The 27,934-nt window shown below is 42.0% G+C and overlaps 1 protein-coding gene across 2 annotated transcripts; it reads left to right on the forward strand.

Moving 5' to 3' along the window:
- The first annotated feature begins 334 nt into the window (after positions 1–334).
- Positions 335–27,914, forward strand: LOC306929057 (phosphatidate phosphatase LPIN2). Of its 2 annotated transcripts, none has more exons than XM_079509423.1 (19): positions 335–454; positions 9,183–9,383; positions 9,473–9,568; positions 11,113–11,366; positions 14,359–14,472; positions 15,836–16,788; positions 17,091–17,184; positions 17,356–17,543; positions 18,598–18,691; positions 18,797–18,866; positions 19,915–20,007; positions 20,748–20,830; positions 21,705–21,855; positions 22,324–22,472; positions 25,058–25,144; positions 25,290–25,442; positions 25,779–25,893; positions 26,660–26,763; positions 27,649–27,914. In XM_079509423.1, the coding sequence occupies exons 2-19, from the start codon at positions 9,192–9,194 to the stop codon at positions 27,797–27,799; spliced, it is 3,141 nt and encodes a 1,046-aa protein (XP_079365549.1). In that variant the 5' UTR covers positions 335–454; positions 9,183–9,191; the 3' UTR covers positions 27,800–27,914. The 2 variants fall into 2 exon arrangements, with proteins under 2 accessions (XP_079365549.1, XP_079365550.1); XM_079509424.1 differs by lacking the exon at positions 335–454 and adding an exon at positions 978–1,087.
- The last annotated feature ends 20 nt before the right edge of the window (positions 27,915–27,934 follow it).

The following is a 27,934-nucleotide window of genomic DNA, read 5'->3' on the forward strand; positions in this document are numbered from 1 at the left end:
GGAACAACTTTATGGTGATATGAAGCCAGCTAAATAACAATTGTACTTGCTCATTGTGAATAAAGTGGCTAATGCATTTCTAAAATAAAACGGTGTTTAAGTTTTATAATATTGAAGGAGAATACCATCACTCACGGATTAGTCCTTTAAGTTTTTAAGTTTTATAATATATAATGGGATAATGGCAATTTAATCTTCTTCGTCCATGTTGTGCATGACTGCCTAGCCTCGGTCCCATGCTTACTTATGACCGCCAGGGATGACTGCACGCTGTGTTTACAAAACAAATGTAAGAGGCGGGTTCTTGTCGCTCATTGGACAATTTAATGATTCGGTTCTTCACTGGGCGGGTCGCGCAATGCGCAGGCGCAACAGACCAACAACAGACCAGGAAGCATCTGTCTGGCTTTAGCTCTGAAAAGCAGCCCCAGGCATGAACGCAGCAGCCTAAAAGGTAAGCTCTTATTACCACAATATGTCCATAATGTCTATATTAGTACGAAACGAACACTATTATTGTGATTTTTATAATACGCAGACAGTTGTTCAGAGATAGTGAACTTGTGAACTATTTTCTACATACTGTACTCCTGTCTAAACTGAGACATCGTTTTGAGACACGTCCCCAAAAAGTGGAATGATGACATCCCCTGACATTGACAACTCACTTTCTCAGCGGGGAAAAAAACAACTATTTCAGTTTTAAGTTATCCGTGTATCTAGCTAGTATTGTAAACGTCGGAATCTTTGATGATTTTCAGATTGATATCCAGCTTGTAATTTGTCAATGAGCTAATTTCCATGTTGAATGGTAGATACATTGGTTAGAGTTTTAATGTAGCCTACTGGGCATTGTCCTGGCAGAATCAGTGATGGTGAAATAGACTCAGATATTTGTCTTTCTTTCTTGGAAGTACTGACAGTTCCTCATTGGTTGTCTAAAGAAACAAACTTTGACCTATCCATTGGGAGGCAGATTGCAGCAAAGACAAGTACAGTATTTCCCTACACACTTGACTGGCTCAAAGCATATTTGGGACACAGGAACATTTGTCCCAGTTGGCATCCATTCCACAAGGCCTGTCAAGTAAGTGTCCCTGATGCGTTTATTATTATTACAGGTCTAGGGAAGCCCCGCTGTGATTGGCCAGTAGTCGCTGTGATTGGCAACTTTTTTTTGCAACTATGCCTAAACCTAACCGTAACCCTAACCCTTAGTACAACTATGCCTAACCCTAACTGCCAGGGAGCCAATCGGACATGTGGTAAGGCGGGTCTACCCAGGAACGTTGGTGGGATTCATAATCACAAGTCCCCCTGATAGGGTTGGGCAATTTATCGGGCATCATGATCATATCGGTATCGGCCAATATTGGCCTTAAAATGCAATATCGGCAGGGGTCATCGCCATGCTGGTGGACATTTTGTCATACAAAATAATATATTACTAGAAACGCATAAAGACCTAGCCCTGAATGGCCATGTCATATCGCCCATCCCTGCTAGGACTCCCTGAGCAAGACACTTAACCCCTAACTGCTCCCCAAGCGCTGTACTAAGTGGCTGCTCGCTGCTCCTAGTAGTTAGAGGATGGGTACATGCAGATTGCAGAGGACAAATTTCACTTATGTGCAAATGTACACAGTGACAAAAAACGCCCCGGAGGTCGCAGTTAACTATGAAACCTTGCGTTTTTGACACCTAACCCACAATCCCTGTCACACTCTCCCTGTCACTCTTTCCCTGTCACTCACCCCAGCTTTGGTCCTGTAGATTATGAGGATTTGAGATCTCGCTGAGCAGTGTAGTCGCAATCCCCCACAGAACCTCTTCAGATTCTTCTTATATATGGTTCACTAGATGCGTGTCATGATGACGATGCCCGCCAGCTGAGTACGTATAACCATGACGATGCCAGGCGTGCATATCCATATATGAGGTTTCTACACTAGTCTTATATATTTACAAGCGTTCCCTAATAAACTATTTCACTGCATTTGAAGACAGTGTGTGGGAGTCCCTTCTTTTTCAATACGTCGGGTACTTCGGGCTGTCCTTCTCCTACGCACCTGTCACCTGTTGATGATTATGAAATGGATTATTTTCAGGTGATGGACTGAATACAATACATCCTTTTTCAATTTTGCGCTGACGTAGACTAGAGTTGTTTAATATTCGTTTTTTTGTTCGAGCCAGTAAATGACTTAAAGTGCTTAAAGCTGCAACCCATGATTTATAATATATACATATTTCCATTGTCTACCTCCCCAAACGAAGAGCCTGGTAATTGCAGTCATGTCTGAAGTTTCTGAACTACAATAAAAATTGTGGCATATTTATTGTATGCTTCCAATTTTATTAATTAACGTGAGTAATTAACTTTAAGGACATTGTCATTGTCAACTAGGTGTCCTACCTGACACCAGGGTCTAAAATCAGTGGAAGAGTAGGGAGACCACCAATCATTGCAGATGTACTAGTTATATTGCACTAACATATTGTACAGTACAGATTTAACATTGTATTTATTAAAATAAGTCCTGGATTGTAGATTATGCAGCTTTAACGCATAGTGCAAGAAGCCATGCACAAAATATGTAATCATTGACTTTTTCTCTAGGTAAATGAGAACCCATGACAACATTTTTAGAATTCCCTGACTTACCAGAAATCCCATGACTCCAATTAAGCTATGTTATTCTGGCCTGGTTTTTAACTACTATTTGCAGTTTCAGGCAAATATCAGTATCACCTTAAATCGAGTGGACCTAGAAATCCCAGTGTCTTGATAGATACTGTAAGCTTCGACTAATTGTTGTCTTGCCCTGGAATATTCTGGGGCCAGGCTACACTGTGAATGAAGGTGATTGATTAGCGGAATGCTTTTTCATTTAGACAAGTTGGAACATTTTAAAGTTAAACTGACCTTTCTATGCAGTTTTCTTCCACATGCAGCGTTGGCAAAGACCGACATTGATATTCGAAAGTAACCATCTTCAGGTAGTTCCATGTTGTCAGGGTCTAGCTGTGTAAAAAAAGCCTCCTCCGTGAAGGAATTCACTGCCCCCCCCCCCCCCCCCCCCCCACACACACACACACAGTCTTTGTAGAGGACAGTCGTCCCCTCGTCCCTCATATGTGACTGCCTATTCGGCGCCCTAGTGCACTGTGGTCAAGCCCAGAATGTGATCAGCTGGTGTGTGTGTGTGTGTGTGTGTGTGTGTGTGTGTGTGTGTGTGTGTGTGTGTGTGTGTGTGTGTGTGTGTGTGTGTGTGTGTGTGTGTGTGTGTGTGTGTGTGTGTGTGTGTGTGTGTGTGTGTGTGTGTGTGTGTGTGTGTGTGTGTGTGTGTGTGTGTGTGTGTGTGTGTGTGTGTGTGTGTGTGTGTGTGTGTGTGTGTGTGTGTGTGTGTGTGTGTGTGTGTGTGTGTGTGTGTGTGTGTGTGTGTGTGGGGCATATCCATGCAAAGCGAATGTGAATAGATCACCCGACCCTTTCAGAAACTGCTGGTCTGGCTGTCATGTGCAGTGTGTGAGTGGGGAAGTGTGAATTCGATGCAAGTGTGTGAGAGGTGTGTGAGAGGATGGTTGTGTGGCTGTGTGCACATGGAGGAGTGTGTGCTTGTGAGAGAAAGAGGGAGCAGTAGTGTGTGAGTGAATAGTCTGGGACTCTCTCATAGATGTACAATATTGCTGCCCAGTTAGGAACAGAGAGCACTAGAGAGGGCTGTCAAAACATTTAGCCGCAGATCTGACAGAGAGCCAAGTTTAGCTTAGCAATCTACAGGCCCTACAGGCCTCAGTTCTGTCAAATCTAGCAAAATGTAGCCTAGAATTCGGGAAGAGGGGGGGGTTAGCCAAGACAGACAGCCGAGGATCCTGCGGAATGAAGGACATTAGGGCATCTTATGGCAGAAGGCGGGTCAGAGGAACAAGGTCTGGTTGGGACGGTACACCTACATCCTTCACTCTGGGTAAGACTGGAACAGGTGAGAAACCTTTTGGTGTAAAGGCAGAAAAGGAGGGGACTTAGTATACCACTAGAAGGGACTCCATGACAGGAAATCAATTTAATTTTAGTAGTTGAATAATCAGCTTCTTAGTGATTTATCTTGTACACATTTCTAATAATGTGTTTGTTATTTAGGCCTGCAACTCCACCAAATTACGAATGCTTGACTTTGTTCCTTATTAAATTAAAAGTTAGATTTGTGATTGCTGGGTAAACAACATGTGTGTATGTATGTGTTCAGATAACGTGTGATGATCATTTTGGTGTCAACATGTATCACAGTGATTCATTGAATAATCGCAAAAGATAATTTACTAATTCATCGAATATGTTTTAATAAGTTGTTTGCATCCAAGTTGGTAATGTGGGACTTTAGTTTAGACTAAAGAATGTACAAGTTGCCACATGTCTTGGGTCTTGTTGTGTAGGGTCTGGATCTTTTCCTTGTCTTGGGTCTTGTTGTGTAGGGTCTGGATCTTTTCCTTGTCTTGGGTCTTGTTGTGTAGGGTCTGGATCTTTTCCTTGGGTCTTGTTGTGTAGGGTCTGGATCTTTTTCTTGGGTCTTGTTGTGTAGGGTCTGGATCTTTTTCTTGGGTCTTGTTGTGTAGGGTCTGGATCTTTTTCTTGGGTCTTGTTGTGTAGGGTCTGGATCTTTTCCTTGGGTCTTGTTGTGTAGGGTCTGGATCTTTTCCTTGGGTCTTGTTGTGTAGGGTCTGGATCTTTTCCTTGTCTTGGGTCTTGTTGTGTAGGGTCTGGATCTTTTCCTTGTCTTGGGTCTTGTTGTGTAGGGTCTGGATCTTTTCCTTGGGTCTTGTTGTGTAGGGTCTGGATCTTTTTCTTGGGTCTTGTTGTGTAGGGTCTGGATCTTTTTCTTGGGTCTTGTTGTGTAGGGTCTGGATCTTTTTCTTGGGTCTTGTTGTGTAGGGTCTGGATCTTTTCCTTGGGTCTTGTTGTGTAGGGTCTGGATCTTTTCCTTGGGTCTTGTTGTGTAGGGTCTGGATCTTTTCCTTGGGTCTTGTTGTGTAGGGTCTGGATCTTTTCCTTGGGTCTTGTTGTGTAGGGTCTGGATCTTTTCCTTGGGTCTTGTTGTGTAGGGTCTGGATCTTTTCCTTGGTAAATGGTAAATGGTAAATGGTGCATTTATATAGCGCCTTTATCCAAGGCGCTTTACATAGATTTTGCATTACATTCACCCATTCACACACACATTCATACACCGATGGCGACGGAAGCCATGCAAGGTACCAACCAGCACATCGGGAGCAATTTGGGGTTCAGTGTCTTGCCCAAGGACACTTCGACATGTAGACAGGAGGAGCCGGGATTCGAACCGCCGACCCACGGATCATTGGACGACCTGCTCTACCTCCTGAGCCACAGTCGTCTTGTTGTGTAGGGTCTGGATCTTTTCCTTGGGTCTTGTTGTGTAGGGTCTGGATCTTTTCCTTGGGTCTTGTTGTGTAGGGTCTGGATCTTTTCCTTGCCCGCTGGCGAAAACGAATGTTGCGCATGCGCGAGTACGTGCCTTTTATACCCGGGGGGCGGGCACGTAGTGCATCATGGCGCACAGAGCCCTTTCTCCTGTCAGTCAAATGTGAGTGTATAAGATGTACTTCTGTCTGCATCCAAGATTGAACGCCTCCCAATTGGCGAATTGTGAGCGTTATATTTTTACTTCTGGGAACTCAGATTAGGTTAGGTCTGGATTGACAGTTTCAGACAAAACATACTTTCAGTTTTAAAATGTTTCTAATGTCCTTTCATACTGACAGAGAAGCAGATTATGATAATCAAACTAATTACTCAAGACAGTGTGGTTGTCTGTTTTGGTCTTCCATTTATTGCAATATGGATATAACAGTTTCACTTCAAAAGAACTTTCCAAATACCTAACCCGTGAAGTTAAGTCTTCTCTTCAGTGAGTGTTATTCGTTCAAAATAACATGCTATTCTTGGCATGACAAGGCTGTAAAATCCAATAAAGCTACTGAGAAAGTGCTACACCCTTACTCAGAGCAGCATTGAATTACGCATATCGAAACGAGAATGTCTAGTAATGTTGATACAGGCACAAACAAACTAGGTCAGATGTTATGTTGTCATTAGCTTTTTAGCCAAAACGTGACTTTCTGACTGTTTGGTCCCTTTTCCCACTATAGTCTAGAGTTACTTATCAGTCTCTATAGAATGTTGTGAGAGAAAGAGTCTATAATCTATTCCTTTCTGTGAGCTGACTTGCAATGTCTTTAACCTATCGATTCATTCTGCGAAAGTAGCAGATCTACAAGTTCACCACATGTCACAAACATGCATGTGAGCTTGTAGATGTGAGATTCAGGGTTGAGGGGAAAATGTAGTATAGATCCCGGGGGATTTTGGCCAATGAAGTATAGGGTTTAGGTGCTTATGGTACTGTACCTGTTGTCTTGTTTGGTCTTATAATAAGTCTGTAGGGGTTTTGGTCTTCTTGGTACATAAACCATTAAGGTGCTTAGTCCACAGATACTCTTTTTATAGTGTGAAGGAGATTGCAGTGCAGATTTACAAGTGTTGCTTCATTAGTGAGAATACATATTGCTTATCATTAGGGTTAAGTTAGGGTTTTGGGTAGAGTGTCGGTCTAATGACAGTCGGACCTGCCTGCCTGCAGTTGGATTAATAATACAGCATTAATTAACATCATTCAAATCAAATTAAACTGACGCACATTTGAAACAATCAGAGCTGACCAAAGTGCTATACAAGCCATTGCCAACTGATCTGATGGGCATGTCTGATTCATGCTGGGTTATAATTTCTTAACCATATTCTTAACCAGTAACCATAGCGTTGTTTAATCACACAGACAAAATAAATAGCGTTTGATTAACACTTAATCACTAATTATATAATTATAATAACTGTGCTGTCACTGACTCACTGTACATTTGTACATAGGTGAAATTTGTCCACTGCATAACATATTGAAATGTTATTTAAAGGATAAGCCCCTTGAGATGCATCATCTCGTTTTAGAGGGGGTCCTCGGGCACAACACATAGACAAAGCATTACATCAAACATGTCAACAAACAGTAAGCATAACAACATCAACGAGAACATACACATAGAGGCTCTCCCAACCACTCAAAACACTCTACATCTAAAGCCCTAACCACACCAAAGAGTCACCATGCAACTCCTTGGGTACAAACGGTTGCAAGGAGTTGCATGGCGACCCTTTGGTGTGGTTTGTGCCATTGAATTCCATGCGTTGAATCACTTGGGTTGGGACAACGTGGGACGAGGTGCGTCAACGTGCAACAGGACGCTAAAACTGTCTCGACCCTTTGGTGTTGTTAGGGCTTAAGACCAGTAACATCTGCAATGAAACAATGAACAAACAATAATACTAATACAAAATAATAATAGGAATAATAATAACAATAAAATAATTAGAATATTCAAGCATTGAAGTACACATATCGCATACATATAGCGCTCCACTGTGTTCATTGTAGGGGTGGGTGAGGATTTACTATACTGTGCCTACTGCCAGTGCCTATCAGGTCGCAACTCGGATGGGGCGGCTCAAGCGAACTTGAGCCACAAGAGAGACCACCAAGCGAGCTAACGCGAGCCGTGTTGAACGTTGCGCCTCTATGTCTAAAAATATAGGCCGAAAGTCCCTCCCTTCGTCGGGCGGAAATCTGTCACTTCCCAGACATCCTCTCTCCCCATTCAGTTAATATGGCTGCCCTAATAGGCGAATCGATTAACATGAATGTCAATGAGGAACCCCGGTGAATTGTATAGCCCCGCTTGGACTCTCCACCTTGGAGAAAGAGTTAGCTCAGAATCAGAAAACGGAAAGTGTAGCTTGTGTGCCTCAACTTTATTGGTACGCAAAACCGCTTGCATTAAAAATGTCTCCTCAACTGAGAATGTTATTGTGGTCTTTGGTAGAGTTTTGCCCATGCTTGACACAGTGATGTTCCTTAAACTGGGAGGTCACTCACTCCCACATAATCTCTAAAATATCAATGCAAGTTCATCCCATATTCTATTTTTTTATCACTCCCCACACCCATGGCAAATAAAGGCTGGGTAATATGTAATAAAACATTCCACCGTCCTTGTCACACAAAGTACAGAATAAAGATACATTCTTCAAGGTGATTTAGGTAAATGTGTTAATTTGTTACTGTGAGTTACATTTAATTCACAGTACATCGTCATTCATGGATTTCAGAGACGGATGGTTCAAAAAGAAATGCTTCAGTCCACTGATCATTAATAATGACAGGCTACGAAGGAAATGAGTCACTCAGCCCTTTTCATGTTGCATTGATTTCAGTGTAGATAAGAGTCTAATTTAGATGCTGTTCTCTCTCACATACATTGATCTTTAGCCCATTGTCCAATAAGATCTAGTCCAAAGGTTTATTTAGCTCATTCTAGAAGCATCTTTCTGAGATTGCTTAAAGGAAGCAGTAAACTTACTAGTAGCTTGGATTAAATATTTGAGAACTATTTGTTGAGTTGCTCGCGTCTTTTCCTCAGGTAAGGAAATGGAATACATAGGAAGCTGTGTGTGTGTGTTGAAGTATTTGTTAGCCTACATTAACAGTTGTCTTTTTCTTTTGTCTGTTTTCTTTTATTGAAAATACGATTTGTCTTATTAGGTAAACTGACTGATGTTTCTGACTAAAACGTTATTTTGACCAATTGGTAGATTATGTTATTAATACAATGTATGCTATGGTAGAATATGTTAATACAAAGTGTGTAACACAACTGCAAAATTTGGTCTCCCTGCTCTTCTATTAAGAATATGTAGATCCTGTGGCCAGGTAGTATAGGACCACTACTGGTTAACAGGTGAAACAACTGAAAGGCAAAATTCTATATACTGTATCCCCTCAGAAAGCAGGCGTGATAAATAATGAATTATTGGGGTATAGCAATCCTAACTCAGTGGTAGAAATGTCATAATTTGCATGGGGGGCAGGTTCGAATCCCCGGTAGCACATGGAAGTTACATGCAGCATTAATTACAGAAGCATGGGCTAAGCGAGTACAGTCAGAGTATGAAATGTATTACAGGTACCATTATGTTCACAACAAAATGAAGCCTAACCCAGATAGCACCACTATCACTAAATTTGTGCTATTGTCCTTTGTTGTCCCTATAGTCTCAGACGATGAATATTGTGGGCCAGCTGGCGGAGACGGTGTTTGTGACGGTGAAGGAGCTGTACCGTGGTCTTAATCCCGCCACACTCACAGGAGGCATCGACGTTATCGTGGTGCGCCAGCCCGATGGTTCACTCCTGTGCTCGCCGTTTCACGTCCGTTTCGGCAAGCTGGGCGTGCTGCGCTCTAAGGAAAAAGTTGTGAGTCTTATTTCCACTCCTCCTTGTTAATCCCTCTAGAGTTCTCTCTCTGTCTCACTCAATGATTGACAACTGTCATTATGATTTAGGTGGACATTGAGATCAATGGAGAGCCAGTTGACCTGCACATGAAACTGGGGGACAATGGAGAGGCCTTTTTCGTGGAGGAATTTGAAGACATGGAGGTTGGATGATTGATATTTGATAACTTAAAGGAATACTCTACTGTTTTTCATTAGGAGTAATTATGAATGCAATTGTGCTAAGTATGTCAACGCTCTCTGTATCGCTACAACATTTTCTCAACCACTATTGCATGTAACTGAAAGGTGTTTTGTGTTGATCGAAACAGTTAATGCCACACTCAACTTCCACAAATTTGGAGTATTCCTTTTTAAAGGACAACTTTGGGTTTTTTCAACCAAGGTTTATGTTTTAGTTTATTAGAGGAAAGGTTATTAGATGAGTGTTATTTTAATTTTTTTCATTTGTGATACTAGGGGGATGCCATACAGTGTGTCGTAGGCTCTATATGTCAGTTTGTCACCTACCCCTTCACATTCAGTAGATCCTGTGATCTTTTGTGGCCAGATGTAATTTCCTGGGGTCTAGTAGGATTATAGTAAATCATAATAAAGAAATCGCCATACAATTTTGTAAAAAATACATATTTAGCTACTTAAAAAAATTAAAATGGCTAAACATGAATCTTGGTTGAAAAAAATCGACGTTGTCCTTTAAAGGGTAAGACCACTTTTTTAGAGGTTTGGGTTGTTTTCTTACCTTATTATGGGCAAACTAGTCCATTCCATGAGTTATTTCGCTCCGTTGTGTTGTTTATTAGAAATTTGAGAAATAAAAAAAGTCGCTCATTGACTTCCATTGTAACAGGGAAACAGCTCTCAAAGTCAGTCTTTTAGCACATGAACCAACGCAACAAAAGCTGATTCTGACAGTTTATGACACCAGGAAAACTCATACGGTTTTATTTTCGTCTTTTAAGATAGATTTATAAAGTTACTATTTTAGTCGGAGATAGACTGAAGCAGTGCTGCGGCGTTCCCAACTCTCGCGGGTCGTCTTGCGAGGTTTCGTTTGTAAACAGAAGTCTCCACGCTGTTTGAGATGCATCCAGCTGCAGCCTCGCATATGAGCAGTCCCAGACACAGACACTTTACACACTTCTTCTAAAGTGTCTTCTAAAGTGTCTCCCTCAAACACGTCCATTGTGTATGTTTTTAGTGACAAGCGGACGAGATCAAATCCATGTGTTTACATCCCCGTCATTTCCAATAAGGAAGTGGTGTACAGTTTTGGTCCAATCAGATCGTTTTTCACAGCAGTGATTCGGTCGGTGTAGGCATACCTACCGGATCTTCTTTCTACACAAATTAATCAAAACAAGACAAAGTTGACATTTTGTATTAAAAATAAAACCGTATGAGTTTTCCTGGTGTCATAAACTGTCAGAATCAGCTTTTGTTGCGTTGGTTCATGTGCTAAAAGACTGACTTTGAGAGCTGTTTCCCTGTTACAATAAAAGTCAATGAGCGACCTTTTTTATTTCTCAAATTTCTAATAAACAACACAACGGAGCGAAATAACTCATGGAATGGACTAGTTTGCCCATAATAAGGTAAGAAAACAACCCAAACCTCTAAAAAAGTGGTCTTACCCTTTAACCTTTCTTTTCATGATTACACTTCATTTAATTTCTTCCATGCTTTAGTCCAGCGTCCCTGCCCATCTCTGTACCTCTCCGATCCCCATCGAGCTCCCTGAAGGCACAGAAGAGATCACAGAAGGGCCTTCCGTTGCGGGGGGAGTCACCCGGCGAAAGAAACGCCGTCGCAAACGAATGCGTTCCGACACACACCCGAGAGAGGAGGTCAGCTCCTCGTCTGACGAGAGAGAAAGGGAGCGGGAAAGAGACAGGGAGCAGGAGGGCCTTGCAGAGGAGCCCACCACGCCGTTGCAGAACAGGTCAGTAATCAGAAGAGCTGTTTTATCAGTGCAAGAGGGTGCACGGAAAGTCATCGGTCCATTTATTCAGATAACTTTTACCCTGTGCTTTTCTACTCACATTGTGTTTATGGTGTAAAAACCAAGAAAGAATTACAGCCTCACAGTACATGTGTGGAAATTACCTTAATCGATTCAGAGATATTATGATGATTATGGTTATAATCGCGATTCTGCATTGATGCAGAGACATTAAAAATGTTAATTGTTAATCTTTCGGTTACTTCTGAAGGCAACAAAGCACTGGACTGACTAGGGATGTTAAATTTACTTAAATTAATCAATTAAACATTTATTTTAACATTCTGATTTCTTGCTGTTCATTATCACAAACAAACTACACAGTATCTGCATGGACGTCATAAAAGTCAGTATTTTCAAAGCGGACAATCTGGGCACAATTCTCAGTCAAATCATCATCTGTGACTTGTTTAGTAGCATCACAGGTCTTTGTTAATTAAATACCGGTACTCAAAGAGATACATTTACACTGAGTACTGTGTGTTTCTAAAGTGCCCTTGTCTTATTGTCTTACAGCTGCTATGTGATTAATATTATTTAATTTTTTTGTATATTATAGGCAGCACACGTTGGACAGTTGTAATGCACTGTAGAAGAATGTGTGTTTTGTTTTTATAGAACTTCACATTTTCAAAGTAGGTAGGCTTGGAGGAGCATAGTGATATTTCGCTCTAATTTGTCTAAAAGCCCCAAATTTTGCACAGATGTATCAATCATTGAAGTACACATATCGCATTCATACAGTTGGAGGCCATCGATATTGTCCTTTTCTTTTTGCTGAGGTTTGCGTGATCTGCGCAAAAGGACAGTTAACCCATTTTGGGCGGGAACCCCTTTTGGTGTTTTAAACATTATAATTTAGCTATTGAAAAATAGCAGATCTACAAGCTCTACGAGCTTTGTAGGTCTGCTATTTTTGAAAAATCGTGAAAATATTTATTTCAGAAAACTTGAGGATTTAGAAGGATTTTTAAAAAATGTTGAGGTCAGCCCTAAATGGGTCAAATGATAAGGGACAATATCGGTGGCACCCAACTGTACATATAGCGCTCCACTGTGTTCATTGTAGGCGTTTACCATACATATAGCGCTCCACTGTGTTCATTGTAGGGGTGGGTGAGGATTTACTATACTGTGCCTACTGCCAGGTTGGCAGTCGGGTCGCAACTCGGATGGGGCGCTATATGTACAGTTGGGTGCCACCGATATTGTCCCTTATCATTTGACCCATTTAGGCCTGACCTCAACATTTAAAAAAATCCTTCTAAATCCTCCAGTTTTCTGAAATAAATATTTTCACGATTTTTCAAAAATAGCAGACCTACAAGCTCATAGCGTGCCACTCGGTGGCGCGCTATGAGCTTGTAGATCTGCTATTTTTCAATAGCTAAATTATAACAATGTTTAAAACACCAAAAGGGGTTCCCGCCCAAAATGGGTTAACTGTCCTTTTGCGCAGATCACGCAAAACTCAGCAAAAAGAAAAGGACAATATCGATGGCCTCCAACTGTATGTTGAATGATTTAGGCGCCCGAGCCGATGACCTTCGGTGTCGCCACAGCGGGCAAATCCATATGGCCACCGTTAACAATCTATATAAGGCAAACATTATGCTTTAAGTAGCTTGTGACGTGTCAAACTAGGGTGTTTTCATGATTCTGAATCCATTCCAAGCATTAGTTTTGCACAAAAAACACTGGCTAAAAACGGCCATAGCTGTCATCACAAATGTGACGAGGTCAGCACATTTGGGTCTATGGCCGAATTTAGCCCAAGGATTGTTTTTTGTGCAAAACTAATGCTTGGAATGGATTCAGAATCATGAAAACACCCTAGTTTGACACATCACATGCTACTTGATTGATTGATTGATTGATTGAAAATATTTATTAACGGTTTGCAGAATTACAGTACATTTCAAGCACAAACTCAATACAAAAGACTGTTAACTGTGAGTGGACGACCCAATTAAGCATTACACTTGTTTACAATAGGGTCCACCATGTTCAATTCATCAAAACATTTAGAGACGTACAAATAGACACTTCTATATAGACAAAGAACAGAACAGGAATTCATCATAGAGGTAAAAAGGGAAAAGAGACATACAGTGAGGGGAAAAAAGGGGGGGGGGATTCAGATTTTTACGGGGGCCAGTTTCGAATTGCAGCCGTCCGTAGGTGCCATTTGAGAGCGGTTTTGAAGGAGTCAAGGGATTTGCATGTCTTAATGACTGTTGGTAGGGCGTTCCACATTTTGGTGGCATAGGAGCGAAAATAATTTAGTCCCTTGTTTGTGCCGAATCTGGGTTGTACATGGTTCGTTGCACTCCCTCTGGTGTTGTGGGTGTGGACTTCGTTAACATTAAGGAAGTATCTAGACAGGTACATGGGTATCTTGGTGGAGTATCGAATCTTGTGGACCAGACCCATTGCAAGATGCTGTACTCTGTCGTCGACCCTAAGCCATTCCAGTCTGTCAAAGTGGGCAGGGGTGAGGTGGGTTCGGGGGGTGAGGCCAAGTAGGAGCCTGACCAGTTTGTTTTGGGAAGTCTGGAGCCTAGTTTTAAGGGCCTTTGAGGTGCTGTGGTACCAGGAGGTGCATGCATAGTCAAAGAAGCCTTGTACGAGGGCTCCTGTTAAGGTCTTAACAGGTGATTCATAATCATAATCACAATCATAATCATAATCACAATCATAATCATAATCATAATCATAATCATAATCATATCAAATATATCTCTTATATATTAACCACTCACTCACCCAAAGCCACATGCTCAGTTCTGTTTAGTTTTTCTCCTATTTTAGCAAACAATTTTCCAGAAAATAAAAGCAATGTCTACTTATTCTGTTTGATTGGCTGCGATTTTACAATTGTATTGACGTTAATAACCCAGGATCATAACTTTTCTTTGTTTGGTTCTAACAGTAAATCGGTGTACTACTCTATGTCTGAGGAGCCTGTTGACGAGCTGGTAACTACAACAATCAGAGATGTTCACCCACACTCTGAAGGTGAATGTGAATGGTCACCCTCAGAAAGGTGAGGAACGTTTTTTTTTTTTTTTTTTTTTTAAACTTATAATAATAAACTTTATTTATAAAGCACTTTTTAAAACAATGTTACAAAGTGCTTTCCAATACAGGTTAAAATACAGTAGTAGAATAAAACAACAACAATAAGCAATATTAATACAAACAGGTGAACACAAAATAAAACGATCAATAATTTAAGTAAAAGCCATCGTGAACAAGTGGGTTTTTAGCTGTGATTTAAAAGAGCTCAATAGGGTGATTTGTCTTAGGGCCTCTGGTAGGGCATTCCACAGCTTAAGTGCACGGGCCGAGAAAGCCCGGTCACCCATGGTGACACGCTGGGTAGCTGGAACTACCAGGAGAGCCTTGCTTGCCGATCTAAGGCTACGTGTTGGCCTATGGGGCTCCAGCATATCTTGTATGTAGATGGGGGCCAAGCCATTTAGTGCCTTAAAAGTGGTAATTAAAATTTTAAAATTTTAAAATCAATCCTAAAATGAACAGGCAGCCAGTGGAGGGAGTCGAGGACAGGGGTAATGTGGTCACGCCTTCTGGAATTGGTTAATAATCTGGCTGCTGAGTTCTGGAGTTTTATCAATGGCTGCCTTCAATTTCAGGCTGCTAACATTCAAGGTTGAAAATGGGTGAAGTGTAAGTGCATTAAGTGAAAATGCTTTTCATCATTCTTATTGAGGGAGGAATAGTGTTACTTATTCAATTGCATAGCTTTTCTAGGCACTTAAACTAGACACAGTACCAGACTCAACTTGCTTCTGTAAATTCCAATCCAGCAGCTTAAGTCAAGTGACACCAAATATATTTTTCCTGCAATAATCAATTACCACAAATCAAAGAGAGTAACATCGTTGTGTTAAAAGACAATATATACACTGTATATTCAGATACTAAAAATAGGCAAATTTACACAGATTGCCGGTTCAGTTTCTTAACATCACTGCAGACTCTCACAAGGACTAAGGAGTGAACTCTTTCTTACAATCAAAATAATTAACCCATGTTTGCTTGCCATTTACAGCTTCTAGTGCTTACATAATGCCACTTCATTCAGGTTTTGTCATTCTGATGACCAAACATCAGCCTAACTTTTGCCAGAGAATACAGTTTTATAAAATTATGTTTATTCACCCCTCATTTCATATGTGAAGCATGGTGTTAGTTGAGGCAGGGTACTGAAGTCATGCATGCATCAGCTGACTGTTTGACAACTCATCAGTTGATCATACCACCTGACTCTACATTTCACATTTACATTCAAACAAGTCAATGTTCCTGACAGCTCACACACTCACTCTTCGAATCATTCAAACCAGTTCTGTCTTTCTATTTGTCTGTGTCTCCCTACCTTACAGTTGTGTGTTCTACAGTCGTCCATCCTCTCCTAAAAGTGACTCTGAGCTTGTGGTGAAACCCCAAGATTTGTATGGACCTCAGATGCAGTGGAACTGGGGAGCATTCCCCAAGGTACATCAAGATGCATGCAGACAGCGTGTCCCCATCTCTGACAGCTCTCGTTTTCGCACCATTCAAAGACAGGACCCCTTCGATGCGGACTCCCAGACTTTGATTAGCTGTGGCCGAGTTGGCAGCGTGACGGTGGTCCGGCCACAGCCCAGGACTCTCTCCCTGGACTTAGATAGTACCATACAAACCACCCCTCTCCCCCCTGACACGCCCTCTCATTCCACTCCCAATGAGCCATGTGAGTCCCTGCTATCATTGGAGATCACACATCTGGACGCACCCCAGAAGGTCACACAAATAACCCAGACATATACCCTGCTGGCAGGGAAGGAGATAACGGAAAACCCCCCATCCATGCTGTGGCAGGAGGAGCATAAGAGTTTATCAGCTGGTAATGCTGATCCAGCTAACTGTCTAGCCAGTAAACAGAGTGCAGCCATCGTAGAGACTGGCAGTGCTGTGAATGACACAATGTGCTCTGTTAGCAAGAAAAGCACAATCGACGTTGCAAAAATGGATAATGCACAAAAACGACCCAAAACAGTAGCTGATGCCGACACTGTAATCACAACAGACATTACAGGAATTACGGAAACGCAGGCTAACGGACAAAGTGCCTTACCTGAGCCAACAGAACAGGGACCCAGCAATGCTGTTCTAGTCAGTGAGGGGGACATGTTCGATCCATGCACCGAAGGGGGGGAGGATGAGGGTGGGCCTGGAACAGAAAGCTCACTGGTAAACCAGACTGCAGAGACAGTTGAATTGAGAGATGCTGCAGAAGAGTCGACATTCTCTTCTGAGGCTGCCTTGAAAACAGAGCAGCAGGACAAGAAGAAAGGTGAACTATCCATTTAAATTATCTTTTTAGTGACAGAATATATATTTTTCCCCTTTGGTGAGTTGTTTGCAGACAGATTTCATTTTCAATACTTTTGTTTGCTGATTTTGCCATTTAGACCTGGAACACCTATATGTTGTTTGTTGTACCTTTTCAAGCCGGATATATATATATATATAGCTATATATATAGCTGAGGGTATGAAATGGGACATTGCAATTATGTGTTTGGCAGGCACTCTAGCCAATCAGCTACTCTCTGGAAGACCCCAGCAGCTATATATGATCATTCTTATGTTGTAGGTAAACGCAGTCAGCATTTAGGACCTGCAGACATCTACCTGGAAGACCTGACTAAGCTTAACCCTGACATGGCTGCGCTCTATTTCCCTAAGAGGTAAGGTCATCTGTAACCCACAGTATATTGACTTCCTTCTTGAATCACCTCTGAATGATCAATTGTTTGAGTTATATTACAGATATAATCTAGCATAACACACACAGCTGACATGGCACACAACAACAAGTGAACAGTATTTTACTTAAGTACTATCTATTGTCTTTACAGTGAGGCGGAGGGAGCGGCTCGGCCTGGTGCCGAGCAGGGCTCCCACTCTGGAAACCAGTCCCCCCAGTCAGTGGGTAGTGGAGCCATGGACAGCGGTACCGAGTACATGTCAGATTCCACCACCGATCACATGGATGTCAGCATGTCGCTCTGTGGACGGGAGGGCAACACCAGCCAAATCAACAAAGGTGCGTCTGGTAGAGACTAGAGAGTGTGTACTGTGTTTCCCCTAGAAGTAGTTTTGGGGCCTTCCCAGTGCCTGCTCCCTCTCTTCTGGATACTACTGTTACAGCGCATACTGCATTGCTGCTGCTGTTTTTAAAGAGAAAGCTGTGCTATGAAGCCTGTATGAAAATGACTGCCAGTGCCTACCAGTAAGACTGTTCCATTGTATGACCTGCAGGGGGCAATGATGAGTTGATGACCCGTGTGTGTGTGTGTGTGTGTGTGTGTGTGTGTGTGTGTGTGTGTGTGTGTGTGTGTGTGTGTGTGTGTGTGTGTGTGTGTGTGTGTGTGTGTGTGTGTGTGTGTGTGTGTGTGTGTGTGTGTGTGTGTGTGTGTGTGTGTGTGTGTGTGTGTGTGTGTGTGTGTGTGTGTGTGTGTGTGTGTGTGTGTGTGTGTGTGTGTGTGTGTGTGTGTGTGTGTGTGTGTGTGTGTGTGTGTGTGTGTGTGTGTGTGTGTGTGTGTGTGTGTGTGTGTGTGTGTGTGTGTGTGTGTGTGTGTGTGTGTGTGTGTGTGTGTGTGTGTGTGTGTGTGTGTGTGTGTGTGTGTGTGTGTGTGTGTGTGTGTGTGTGTGTGTGTGTGTGTGTGTGTGTGTGTGTGTGTGTGTGTGTGTGTTGAAGCCTGTATGAAAATGACTGCCAGTAAGACTGTTCCATTGTATGACCTGCAGGGGGCAATGATGAGTTGATGACCCTCGTGTGTGTGTGTGTGTTGAAGCCTGTATGAAAATGACTGCCAGTGCCTACCAGTAAGACTGTTCCATTGTATGACCTGCAGGGGGCAATGATGAGTTGATGACCCTCGTGTGTGTGTGTGTGTGTGTGTGTGTGTGTGTGTGTTGAAGCCTGTATGAAAATGACTGCCAGTGCCTACCAGTAAGACTGTTCCATTGTATGACCTGCAGGGGGCAATGATGAGTTGATGACCCTCTGGTGTGTGTGTGTGTCGATTAATTGTACTCTTTCACTTGAACAAAGTGTAATTTCTATGTTTTGCTTTCTGGTCTTGTGCATTATCTAGAAAAGTTCATAGAGCACATTGTGACCTTCCAAGATTTTGTCAACAACCCAGGGATCATCGAGGATCCAAATCTGGTTATCTGCGTCAACTCAAAGTAAGAGTCAGAAATTATCTTTAGCTCGCCTACAATGAATTAATCATTAGTATTTTCATTATGCATTTATTTCTGACTTCTTATTTTCTTCATTATGTTTTATAGTTATTATAACTGGGCAGTGGCTGCCCCAATGGTACTGTCAATGCAAGCCTTCCAGAAGAATCTGCCCAAGGTATTGTACAAGAGTACTGTACAGTATATAGATGTATAGAGTGAATTATCATGCTTAAACCATGGCCACTTAACAAAGAAAATCATCTTACATCATCACATTCCGTGCTCAGCCAATCAAATCATCACATTCCGTGGTACACACAGACACACAAAGCCTGGGCATAGGAGGGTCTAGCGCCCCTCAAAAAAGAAAAGAGAGGCTGAGTTTATATTTGTTTCACTTTCATAATTGAGAAGAACTAAAGCTGTGTTGTCTTGGTAACCACTTTCTAGTCCAACAAACAAATGCTACAGTTACGTTAATGTTTGTATGGTTGCATGCAGTTTAATATAATACATACCGGTATATCATGAGCATGCATTGATATAGAGCAGTGATTGAACTATTGACCGGGGCTATGTTTGAGTTGGGCCAGTATCCAGTGTTTTCCGTGGCCACATTAAAGTGTATTATTAAAATTACAATTTTATTTATTTTTTATTATTTTTTATCCCATGATTTTGTAACCCATTTTTTTCACCCAGTGTCAATTATCTAATGTAATCCTGGGCACTACACTTCCTCTGCCAACCTGGGGGGGCAGCGGACTGACCTCATGCTTCCTTCTAATGCATGAGGAGTCCAAGCTGCTTCTTTTCACCTGACGGGGGAGAGTTTCCCCAGGCAGACGTAGCGCGTGGAAGGAACACGTTATTCAGACCAGTTCCTTTCTGCTCCATCAGGTGCCCCGGCTGGCCAGGGGGAGGTAGTTTAGAGACTAGGATTACTGCATGTTTTTGTGAGGGTACCTACCCTAGGGGACACAGGGAGAACATGCAAACTCCACACAGAAAGGCCCTTTCGCCAAAATTACAATGTTGACATGTGAATGAATGACAGAAATACTGTAACATGACCGTTATGTAAAGTATGTTACTACGTTATTGTTACTTGCTGCTACTGATTTACCTAGTTTGTCTTTGTTTTCCTTCTATGTATTATGTTTAGTAACCATACTCATTGTTCTGTGTATACTGGGCACATTGGCCTTGTGCTTTCCATGCAGAGTACCATAGAGCACCTGGTGAAAGACAAGATGCCCAAGAAGTCTGGCCGCTGGTGGTTCTCCTGGAGGAGAAAAGACATGGACAACGTCCAGGTACTGAACTCATCTGAGATATTTATAAAGACATGGACAACGTCCAGGTACTCAACTCATCTGAGATATTAATATTATAAAGACATGGACAACGTCCAGGTACTCAACTCATCTGAGATATTAATATTATAAAGACATGGACAACGTCCATGTACTCAAACTCATCTGAGATATTTTGTGTATGAAATCACACTCTGAGTCTACTCACTATATAGTGCATTATAAAGTAATAATGGTAGTGGTAATGTATAGTGCTAATTATTATACCCTATATAGTGGACTCATCTTATCCCACAGTGCATCTTGAAAGGTAGTCACTATCACCCTATATGTCATGCATTGTGCTAAAAGAAAAGAGAATAGTGTCCGAAAGTGTTTATTATTGTATAGTAATTCATTTTTCGGCCCTCAAACACCAAAAAACGGACATTTGAAAAACTCTGCAACAGCCATTTTCTGTCTGAAATACGCTGTGCAGAAAGCAGCAAGTAGTCCATCCAATAATGTAGTCTGGCATGCCTACACAGTTTCATTCAGATTTACCAGTTTGCCTACTTGACTAATAAGAGATGGTATGTTTGTATTTCTTTGTAATCAGTCCTATGGAGATACTGTGCAGTGTGCACCCATATGAGGTACAAGAGGAAGACTCCCCATTTGTCTCATGCAGATGAAGAAACCACTATGGGCACTTGAAAGTTGTTGATGAAACGGTTGCTAATGATGTTCTGTCCTTTCAGGCAAACAATTCAAAGCAGGAACAAGAGGAGGCACAGATGGAGGACTCCATACCCACATCAGCCACTGTCCCTTCCACAATGAAGCAAGTGTACACACCTGAATGCACATAACATCACAATGATATACAAGTAGAAGTAGTATGATAAAATAGTACGAAAACAAATCATATTGTTTCTGTGTTTTACTATTTTTTAATTGAAGACAACTCTTTCAAATAATTTGCCTGTGACTTTGCATGGGCTTACCCTACTGTACCTCCTTTCATTTAATTTAGGGAGGGCAGTGGCACTAGGGCCACCACTAGAGGGAACTGAGGTGCCATAAACTGGCGCACCACATTTTGACATAATGTGCTGTCATTTAACCCATTTTGACCTGAGATCAGATTCTAAAAGTGTCTTCTACATCCTGACAGTTTTCTGAAAAAGCTATGTTTCTATGTCAGTCGTTCTTCGACTTTTCAAAAATAGCAGACCTACAAGCTCGTAGCGCACCACTCGGTGGCGCGCTATGAGCTTGTAGATCTGCTATTTTTCAATAGCTAAAGCATAACATAATGCTAACACCAAAAGGGGTTCCCGCCCAAAATGGGTTGAGGGAATTCAATTCTGGCATGGCCTGCCACTTGCAATAAGGGAATGTGCTACATATTCTACTTTTAAGACCCATCTCAAGGAAAATCTGAAATATGATCATTTTTAACTTACCGTTATGTTGTTTAATGTATTTTGTATCTTGTGTTTGTTCTTATTTTCTTGTGTATATTTATACTTGTATATTGTTGCTCAAACTATTGGTGTCACCAGATATCTCATTCTATGATAATTAAGGGTAAAATCAAGGTCACACACACACACACACACACACACACACACACACACACACACACACACACACACACACACACACACACAGAGAGAGAGAGAGTTGATATATGAGTGGTTTGTTTCCTGCAGGGCCACTTTAGATGACATGGACAGCGATGAGGAGGCGGGGCTAGGCAGAGAAGCCACTTTACCAGACAGCCTATCAACAGATGACATGAGCACAGCCCAGTGTATCAATCAGATGTACTTCAAGTCACTGCGCCTCACATCTGAGCAGATAGTATGATACAATACATACACACATGAAAATAACGTTTTATCTTGTGAAATGCACGTTCTGTTATGTAAAGCACTTTATCCTTTGTTTTGAAGTAATCTACAAATAAAGATGATTATTATTGTTGTTGTTATAAAAGCCAAAGGCTTAGAAGATGGTCCCCCTATTAAGACCAATAAGTCAATAATAATATAATAATTCAAGAAATAGCAGAATAAAACTAAAACGTTGAAAATATCTTCACATTCTGTAATGTTCTAGTTACACTAGTTCTTATGGAAGGACTATGCAAGTAGGCCTAGATCTGGTAGGATAGTAATGAAAATCAACATTTGCTAATGAAACAAATTAATTTAAAAAATCAACAATTTCATGTGACGTGGTTTAGGGATTACAACTTAGCTCCATTTATCTCATTTACAATATATTCTTAACACTTGCTGTATGTCATTTCAATGACTCCTTATCCAGGAAAGTCTAAACCTGCGTGAAGGGGCCAACAAGGTAGTGTTCAGTGTGACTACTCAGTACCAAGGCACCTGTCGCTGTGAGGCCGCTATCTACCTGTGGAACTGGAACGACCATGTCATCATCTCAGACATAGACGGCACTATCACCAAGTAAGAACATTTACCTGCTTTCTTTAAAGGTGGGATGTAGCTGAGGTGAAGAAAATGCCAGCACTCATTGTATGTAAATGAGCTGCCCCAGAGAATACAATGACTTCTCAAATCCCAACAATGTGGGCATGGAGTTGGTTGACCTTAACAAGGCTGGCCTCGCCATTACACAGCCATTCTGTGAACCTCAAATGTCGCTGTTTTCGGCTCTGTTTTGGTTCCTTTGCACCCAACACAACTTCAGTGACTTCTCAGTCATGAATTGTACTACATTATCAACAACTTTTGTTGGCCAGGTTTCATCCATGTATGACAATATTAATAGTTCTGTCACTCACAGTGACTGTTCCGAACACTGGCAATTTTGCTTGCACTGATGTATTGACTAGATGTTGATGTCCAAGCTAGATGTTGCTCTAGCTTGGACTGATTGTCCAGCTGCTATATCCCACGGAAAAATATGGCAGTTGACCAATCGGCACATTATCACCATAATGCTCCTTTTATAACTCCCTTCGCCCATGTAAAATTATATTTAATATATATATATATATATGAGGTTATATATTGAGTGAAGTTAATTAATGATCACATCAGTAGATAGAATTGAGGTCAGTGTTTGGGGAATGATATAATATAAGACAATGAAACATCCTAACAACCATAGTAGTACAAATATATGTGCATATTCACCAGAGTATGCTACTATCTATTATACATTTGAAAACATGTGCGCAATCCAGGAAAAGGGAACCAAAGTCACCAGCTACCACGTCACTGACACGCTGCAACACGCTGCAACACACACTGCAACAACACACTAACACGCCACAGACTTACCCTCCGCGTCGATCCACGGCTATCTCCTCATGTCGCGCCGCACGCCCACACTCAACACCACCCGCGTAAAAATTGTCATTGCACTGCCACTAAAGCCGGCTCCCGTCCAGACTCACACACAATATCAATATCAATAATAAACACAAACACGCCACAAGCACCGACACCCCCGCCTAATTTGTTGCCACGTCTATGCAAACAAGCACAGAAAAAATGCCATTCAACACGCTACTTACACACACTACCACTCGCTTACAATACGCGGTCCTGGCAACACTACATTCCCTCTCCCATTTGCTCAAAGCCCACCACGTCACCCACACACACACATACCAAAAGTAGACGACGAAGAACTACACACCGCACACAATGATTCTAACTTGGACAGTTAAAATAATGCACCCACGACCGCGTCGACACCTGGCGTGGTACAAGCGGGACAAACCGAGGCGCATATATGGATAAGAACAACACCACCAACACTACACGCACACGCGCGCGCTGCAACAACAAACAGCTACGTACAGTGTGTGTGTGTGTGTGTGTGTGTGTGTGTGTGTGTGTGTGTGTGTGTGTGTGTGTGTGTGTGTGTGTGTGTGTGTGTGTGTGTGTGTGTGTGTGTGTGTGTGTGTGTGTGTGTGTGTGTGTGTGTGTGTGTGTGTGTGTGTGTGTGTGTGTGTGTGTGTGTGTGTGTGTGTGTGTGTGTGTGTGTGCGTGCGTGCGTGCGTGCGTGCGTGCGTGCGTGCGCGCGTGCGTGCGCGGGGGGGGATTTTGGATCGCCTCGCGATGCAGCGCTAATGGCACTACACTACACAGGGCTCGACAGTGCGACTAGGTACTCGCATTTGCGACTTAAAATATCACCGTGCGAGTTGTACAATTCACTTTGTAGCACCGGTGTGACTACAGAATCCGATCTTTCAAGCTAACAGTTGCGCAGTTTACATCCAAAACAATGTGTCACTCTCTCGGTTCTGCACCGCTGCTGGAGAAGTATAGCACTGTCGAAGGCAGCGCAACTAATCCCCCCCCCCCCACACACACACCCCAGAGAGGGAGGAGAGAGAAGAGAGCGAGAGAGAGAGAGAGCACACGTCTTCACCCGGAGACAGAGAGAAAGGGAGAGAGATAGACAAAGACAGAGCTTTCCAGTCCTTACATTTTTCCTCAAATTGACCAGCAGAAAAGTGAGCAACCTATAATCCACATTGTTAGACAAAGTAGTGTGCCCTGAAACTTTCTTGCAAATGTGCATGTTGCCTGCACTGGCAGCCAGCCAACTTGAACGCATAGGCAATCAAGTCAAGACCATTAATTAATGACAGCTGTGTAGGGGTGACGATTGCGTGATGCTTCTATGTACAGGATTCTATAGGTCACCACTTTTGGTGTGACACACACACGGCTTCTGTTTACAATGCGTTGTCAACACGTGCTGAGTTGACAAAGATTGACAGATTTAGGAGAACACTGATAGTTTATCCAGTAAAAAGCAGTTTCATGTGTGCTTATTTTAATTTATTTTAATTTGCTTTGATGTCAACATAAAATACAACAAATAATAATAATACCCATCCCTTACTACATGTGAAGGGCACAATACTGGGTTTAAAAACACAGCTGAAACATGAAGTGGAGTCTGTCAAATCTCGCAATTTCCTTCTTCCCATTGCGCTGCAACGGAACTAGGATGAGCCGCCCGAAGGGCGGCGAAATTCTAGTAAATGTACATCTGTCTTCTATAGGTCTGATGCTCTGGGTCACATTTTGCCACAATTTGGGAAGGACTGGACTCACCAAGGCATCGCTAAACTTTACCACAAAATACACCAGTAAGTACAAACTAAGTACTTCATAATTATTAATTATTCATAAATATTATTGGTAGACAGTAAAAAAAAAAGCAACAGTCTGAAACCTAACTATTATCTTATTACTTTTAAATTTGAATACGGACATGTTTGCCCGCTCTTCCAGAAATGGCTACAAGTTCCTGTACTGTTCGGCACGTGCTATCGGCATGGCTGGCATCACTAAAGACTACCTCCAGTGGGTCAATGACAAAGGCACTGTCCTCCCTAAAGGCCCTGTACTGCTCGCTCCCAGTAGCCTCTTTTCAGCTTTACACAGGTATCCAATACATACATACTACATACTGCACTACACTATGACACATGCAGTTTTTATTTAGATAGAAGATAGGATAATGTAGAGAGACAGGAAACGTAGGCCATAGAGAGGGTACACATGATGGGAGTTGGACTCAAACTCAGATGCTTGCGATTCACAAGGAGCATATGGTCAGTGCATTAACTGGCTGTGCCTCCAGTCACCCATATCTCCTCCAATACACCACAATAGTATCCATCCTACATACTCCTACGCAACTGCATGTTATGTGCTGTATAAATCACATGTAGAGGATATGAAATAACTGGGCAGGCCTTCCAACCATTCCATATCTAGAGAGGTGATTGAGAAGAAGCCTGAAGTGTTTAAGATCGCCTGTCTGACTGACATCAGAGACCTCTTCAACCCACAGAAGCGGCCCTTCTTTGCTGCCTTTGGCAACAGGACCAATGTAAGCTATGCTGCGCAATGGCTCTCAGTAGTGTTTTGGTTTGTTCATATCTTGGAGTGTTTTCTAGTGACTAAAGAGTGCTTTAAAAGTATAGTGCTTTTAAAGTATAGCTGGAAGTATAAGTCTTGGTTTGTGTCAAGCATGCATTATCAATGATGAAAGGCTGGTGAGCAGCAGCATGTTTTTAAAATTATTATTATTGTTTTGTGAATATTATAACATGTGATTCCCATCCACTTCATAGTAGGTAGTAGTTGCCTGAAGCCCCACCACCGCCTCCACGGCAAAATCCATAATTTCTATTTAACTCTGATTGTTCTTATGGAGGTAAATTGCTGACAGAAACCTCTTCTATCCTTTTTGTGTTTTATTGTAATTGAATACCTTACAACAGCGTCACACAAAAGCATCACAAGTAGCAGATCATGACATGTTTTGCGCTTGTAGATTTTGCTAGTTTTGCTCATTTTGAATTTGAATCCGGAAATTCTTGGACATACAGAGCTTTCCACCTTTCCACCCAACATAGATTATATATAGCTAAAACCTAATCATGACATGCATGCCATGGCCTCAAGCAGTCTTTGTCACTTTTTCATTACTTTTAACCACTTCTATCTAGTCAGCAACTGGTTGTATTATTTTGTCTGTCTTAAAGTGTTGATCTTTAGGTACCATTTTAATGTGTAAAGGAATGCTCCAAAAATGTGAAACAATGCTGCTGTGCATGAGTGCCCATATCTGTGCACTGCCTTGTGTTTTGCAGGATGCCTATGCATATAAACAGGTAGGGGTTCCTGACACCAGAATCTTCACTGTGAACCCCAAAGGAGAGCTCATTCAGGAGAAAACCAAAGGAAACAAGTCCTCGTAAGTATAGAATACAATGTGGAAGCACAGTGATATATCACCTTGCAATGCTCACACAGTCAAATCTAGTGTTATTTTAACTAACTAAAATTTGTACACTCTTTGGAGCTAAATGAACAGAGGATTTTACTGCTATTTTTAAATAGCGTGTGTGTGTGGGTGTTTGTGTGTGTGTGTGTGTGGATATATATCAAACATTGTTTTACTCAAATTGTTGCTTCTGGGGTCCCTGGAACCAAATCTTTTGAGTTAGGGGTCCGCTGCCAAATACTTGCTGTATCATTTTGGGGGTCCTTGACAAGAAAAAGTTTTGCATGCATCTTCAGTGAGAATGTACAAACATTCGAGGGTCATTCCATCAACTCTGTTATAACCCAGACATGCTTACATCTTTGACAGCTAATACACCAGATGTTGTTATGGTTGATGAAGAGTCCAGGGGACTGTCTGTATTAGAGATGGCCTGCACCTTTGACCACAGCCTAGAGGAAGCCTTTATGACCACGGTCATTAAATACCATTACCAACCACTTATAAATACCATCTCAGAGCTGGGCTATAGGTGCAGACTATTTGTTTTTATATTCGGCAGCCTAGGGCATACCCACAGACTGGTTGTTAGAGGGTTCCAACAACTTGGGATGCCCAAAAAGGCTGGCAAAGTATTGTAGTGTCTCTGCTATAATCGGCAGCCGTCATATATGGCGGAGACGCTGCTACTTATACCGATAGATAGATGCCGAGTGACATGCCTTTTGTACCATGAAAACACATGCCATGATTTTGTAAGTGTAACTCTACTGCACCTTTACTATTTGTGTCCTTGTATGCATCTCCTTTGTGTGGACATAAATAAATGGTTAAAATGTGTGTGTGCACGTGCAGGTACAGTCACCTGGGTGAGCTGGTGGATCACTTCTTCCCTGCTCTGTCCATCAACGGCTGCACATCCTCGTCCTTTGACTGCCCTGAATACAGCCACTTCTCCTACTGGAAGGAACCCCTGCCTCCACTGGACCTCGACGCACTGCAGTAGAGACTGACACACACACACAGAGTGGAGCACATATACACTGTGAAATCCTCACAAATTGTCACAAATCCTGAGTGTACAAATGAAAGAAATTTGTTTAAATTTGTACTCTGAGTTATCTGGCTCGCTTTTTGTTTC

This window comes from Electrona antarctica (genome assembly GCF_951216825.1).
Source record: "Electrona antarctica genome assembly, chromosome: 9".
Taxonomy (NCBI): Eukaryota; Metazoa; Chordata; class Actinopteri; order Myctophiformes; family Myctophidae; genus Electrona; species Electrona antarctica.

Coding starts and splice junctions, on each gene's coding strand:
- LOC306929057 (XM_079509423.1), top strand. CDS start 9,192: ATGAATATTGTGGGCCAGCTGGCGGAGACGGTGTTTGTGACGGTGAAG. Junction 21,856..22,323: donor GCCTCACATCTGAGCAGATA/GTATGATACAAT, acceptor CTCCTTATCCAG/GAAAGTCTAAACCTGCGTGA. Junction 25,894..26,659: donor CCTTTGGCAACAGGACCAAT/GTAAGCTATGCT, acceptor TGTGTTTTGCAG/GATGCCTATGCATATAAACA.